Genomic DNA, 4,191 nt, shown 5'->3' with positions numbered 1-4,191 from the left:
TGATGATGATGATGATGATGATGATGATGATGATGATGATGATGATGATGATGATGATGATGATGATGATGATGATGATGATGATGATGATGATGATGAAGACGGTTTTAAAAAGGGTCAGACTATATCGGGGGGAGCACTTCCGCAATCACGTCCACGGACCAGTGTGGGATTACAATGCTCCGGCTTAAAATGAGAAAAGAAAATGTAAAGAGAAGCTATAGCTTGTGTGATTACAGCTGCTGAGACAGACGTCATTTCTAGATGAGGGCGACTACAAAGGGTTAAGCCCGACAGGACTTACTGCTGATTACAAAAAGAAAGTAGGGTTCGCATCTATGTGTGTGTGAAAATATTTTGAAGATATTACCCAACATCTTACTATTCCCAACACAACACCAGCATTCAAAAACACACACACACACACACACACACACACACACACACACCCGAAACAATCAGTATGCATAGACAATCACAGCCATGACCCCTTCAGCTATCTTATCTTCATCTCTGAGTCCAGATAATCCACACATAGGTCCGTCCGTCCGTCCGTCCGTCCGTCCACACACACACACACACACCCCCCCTAGTGTCCGTGGTGATTTTTAGAAGGACTGGCTTATCAGCTGCCTTGTCCACGAGCTGAAGAACACGCTCACCTTAGCTGTTTTCTCTCCCACTCCGTTCTCTAGTAAACTGGATGGTAATCACGTCTTCATTATGCCACAATGTCACAGATTCCCATTGCGCCGTGCAAAACATTTCAAAGCTTCGTATCCTGCAGTCAACGACTGTTTTGCACTGTGTCATGAATGTCAAAGAGTCAGCAATCACCTTAATTTATGCCTGATTTACACTTCAGCTGATATCTTATGGTTTATTAATGAGAGAAGATTTTAATTAATCAACTTTTGAAAACTTCTGTGCTTTGAATATATTGCTATGCAGAGTGTAAGGGAGCTGTTTCTCACAGGTTGTAATCTTAACTGCAGAAACCATTTTGAAAAACACTTAAATTAAACATTTTCTTTTACCTATGTGCATCAGCATTAGAATGTATATTCATGAGTTGCATTTATTTAAATCATTACATTTCATCATCCCTGCCTCACTTTGTTTGATCATTTATATCAACAGGGTGACATGTTTCCTCCCCCCCAGCATGAGAACAAGTACAGTCCTTTAATGAGTAAATCCGTCCTCGTGTGGTGTCTCACAAAAAAGAAGAAAAATCTAGTTTTGAAGCTAAACGGATTTACATAAGCCATTTAAGTACGCATCTTGAGTTATTAGGTTCCAATCAATCTAGAATACTATAGTTAGTATAATCTCATCAAAACGTGGACTGTTACGCAACACATCTGAATGTGGGCGACAAATGAAGCGATAGTTTGTGGGCAATGAGGCGATATGGATTCGCATGAAATCCGTGATTCATTCACGAGTAATAACAAAGCAACCGCCGTCTATACGTGACTGTGTGCTACATGTGCAGTCCCTGGACATCCTGAAACAGCGGGCCTCTGCACCGATGAAGCGAGGCACAGCACTGAAACGGTTAGTTGGAGTGGGGTTCAGGGACCGACTTGACAGGATTCCAAGGGATCCCCTGCCAAGCAAGGATTAGCTTAATTTCAGAAATATCTCATTCATTTACTCGACGTTAACCTTAAATAAGGTCCCAGAGGAAGCGAAGCCCACGCTACCTTGTGTGTGTGTGTACCATCCGAAAGGATTGATGATGGCTCAACTTTTCGCACGCAAGTGTTTTTTTCTTCAGAACACCAAACAAAGATCTGTCCTACCTGCCGCTGGTGTTGCGGAGGACCACCAGGGCGTCAGGGAAGCCGTCCAGGTTGTAGTCCCCGAAGTGCAGGGCCAGGGGTTGGCTGGGTTTCTCTGGCACAAAGCTCCAAATCGTTTCCCTCCGCTGGAAGTCCAACAGCACTGGCACCCACTGCAACAGTCCGAAAACAAAATCACACATCAATCGGAGTTAACCAATACAACGCCGGACCCAATAATAAAAGAGTGAAAGTAGAGAACAGGAGGGGGAAAGATAAAAGAGAAACAGCAGACACTCAGGCTCATTCTTACTCTTAAATGTCACTGTACTGGATTTTCATAATTGTGTTGTTGCTACTTCTTCAGAAAGTAGTATCAACATTTCGAAAGGGAATACTAATAATAACAATAAACGGTATTTGTATAGCACCTTTCGTACAAGAAATGCAGCTCAATGCTTCACAATGAGGGAAAATAGACAGAGTGAACATACAAACAGGTAAAATAAGATGGAAATGAGATGAAATAGAATACATAGAATGCATAACATGGAGAATATAACCCACTGAATGATAATAAGAATAAAATCAGTACCCATACAGTATTTTCAGAATGCACATAAACATCAAAGAACACTGCAGCAGCACCATCAAGTCTCCACTCGCTTCTTCTCCGTTTGTATTTTTTGTTCCCTCGTTGGTTTGAATTTTCAGGACAAGTCAAGTGTTTTGCCTTGAGTTCACTCTCTACCAGTGGTGAAAAGAATGTGAATTATTCCATTAGTATGAAGAAAAATTCTCTTCACTTGACCATCATTTTGGCTACAGCGTTGTTTTCACACTGGCATAGTAATGCATGTTTTGGCAGTGCTTTTCCATCAGGTGTCTCTTGGCAGGTAGACACAAATACTACAAAACACAAAAGATAAGTGCAATGCACAAAGACGAAATAACCCCACATTCAATATAAATCGGTCTTAACAATAGACTTAGATATGTCTGGCACTTCATGTCTGGGGGTTGAAGGAAACTTTAAAGTTGGGCGACTAAAACCTACAACATGTTGTCCAGGTTTCACCACCACCGCTTCTTCCATACGGACTAACAACTTGTACTGTGCTTGCATCATGAGCTCGGAGGCATGACGTGGGTTTTCGAATGTAACGGTAATCCCACAACATGTAAATTTGACTTAAGCTACGACGAGCTAAAAAAATAATATTTACACTACTAACAAATGCTTGCCTCGGTGGATGAGAGCAATGATCAGGGGGTTACCAGCACAAACCCAAAGCAGTGACTCCAAAATGACTTTGTGAAACACTTCGCATTGAAGTCACATGACAATATGATTGAAGTTCAATCCTAGAATGGCCACCTAACAGCAATCTCCATCCTCGTAGTGCCTTGAGAGTAAACTCGGACTCCAGCAACACTTTGAGAAAAGCATTTAGTCGAGAGGTAAAAAAGCACATCACATTATTTGCTAGAATAGACTTGTGTACGCTCGATTTAGCAAGTCCTCGGTGTGGGTCCCAAAACGAAGCCGAGTAGAAAGAGCAACACATGACTGAACCAATCTGAACCGAGCAGAAGGAACCAGTCTGAAAGGGATTCATACCAATAACAAAATTCAACCTCACTACAAATTGTCATTCGGCCCAATAATAAACCACAGAGAATCAGCTGCTTTGTGTGTGCTCACGGCCTGCAGCGTCGCCTTTGTGCCATTCTCTTTACACTGAATGAGCCCTCCCACCTTTTTAACAAGGCGTCTTTCCCTCATCTCCACAATTCAAATGCCAAGGTAGGAGGGCCCTCAAGGGAGCCTTGCTGCAATACTGCTAGTGACTGATGTCTCTGTAACAGTCAAACTAAAGAGGTGCTCATAGTAAACTGCTTTAAAAAAAACGAACAGCACGCCAGAGACGGTGTCGAGAGTCGGGCTATAATTCCAGTGGAGTTAGATACCTTTTAGCAGGCTCTGGTTTTATACATTCAAAGAGAGCATACATTTTGAGACTCACAGCTACGCTAAATAACCAGTTCAGATGCATTGGTATGTGTATGTGTGTGGATTTATAGTTAAAGGCATTGGGCCAGATGCTGGAGGTTTAAACTATTCATGAATGTTAAACAGAGAGAGCAGGTGTGGGGGAGAGTCACCGGAGAGACACTCACCAGAACTGCCGCTACTGTAATTGCTCTTAATACGACCAGCATGTCTGATAAAGACAACCGCGGCCTACAAGCAATTAGTGTGAAATATATAACCCAGGCCGTGATGTCACTGATGTGAGTTTCCTTCAAACCAACTGTGCACAATACGTGAACAAATGTACTGATGTACTGCTTGTAGGGGGGTGGGGGGGGGGGGGGGGGGGGGGGGGGGGGGGGGGGGGGG

At 42.9% G+C, this 4,191-nt stretch overlaps 1 protein-coding gene across 1 annotated transcript in view; it reads right to left on the bottom strand.

Moving 5' to 3' along the window:
• The window catches only part of itfg1 (integrin alpha FG-GAP repeat containing 1), a 130,943-nt gene that overhangs the window by 65,606 nt on the left and 61,146 nt on the right, over positions 1-4,191 (bottom strand). Inside the window, exon 10 of the mRNA XM_031846445.1 lies at positions 1,809-1,960. Within this exon, the coding sequence (XP_031702305.1) occupies positions 1,809-1,960 (152 nt within the window). The remainder of the gene's footprint in view (positions 1-1,808; positions 1,961-4,191) is intronic.

Source organism: Anarrhichthys ocellatus, unplaced genomic scaffold, assembly GCF_004355925.1.
Source record: "Anarrhichthys ocellatus isolate YVR2014 unplaced genomic scaffold, GSC_Weel_1.0 scaffold6, whole genome shotgun sequence".
Taxonomy (NCBI): Eukaryota; Metazoa; Chordata; class Actinopteri; order Perciformes; family Anarhichadidae; genus Anarrhichthys; species Anarrhichthys ocellatus.
The sequence above is the reverse complement of the archived record's forward strand: the minus strand, read 5'-3'. Positions and strand labels throughout refer to the sequence as shown.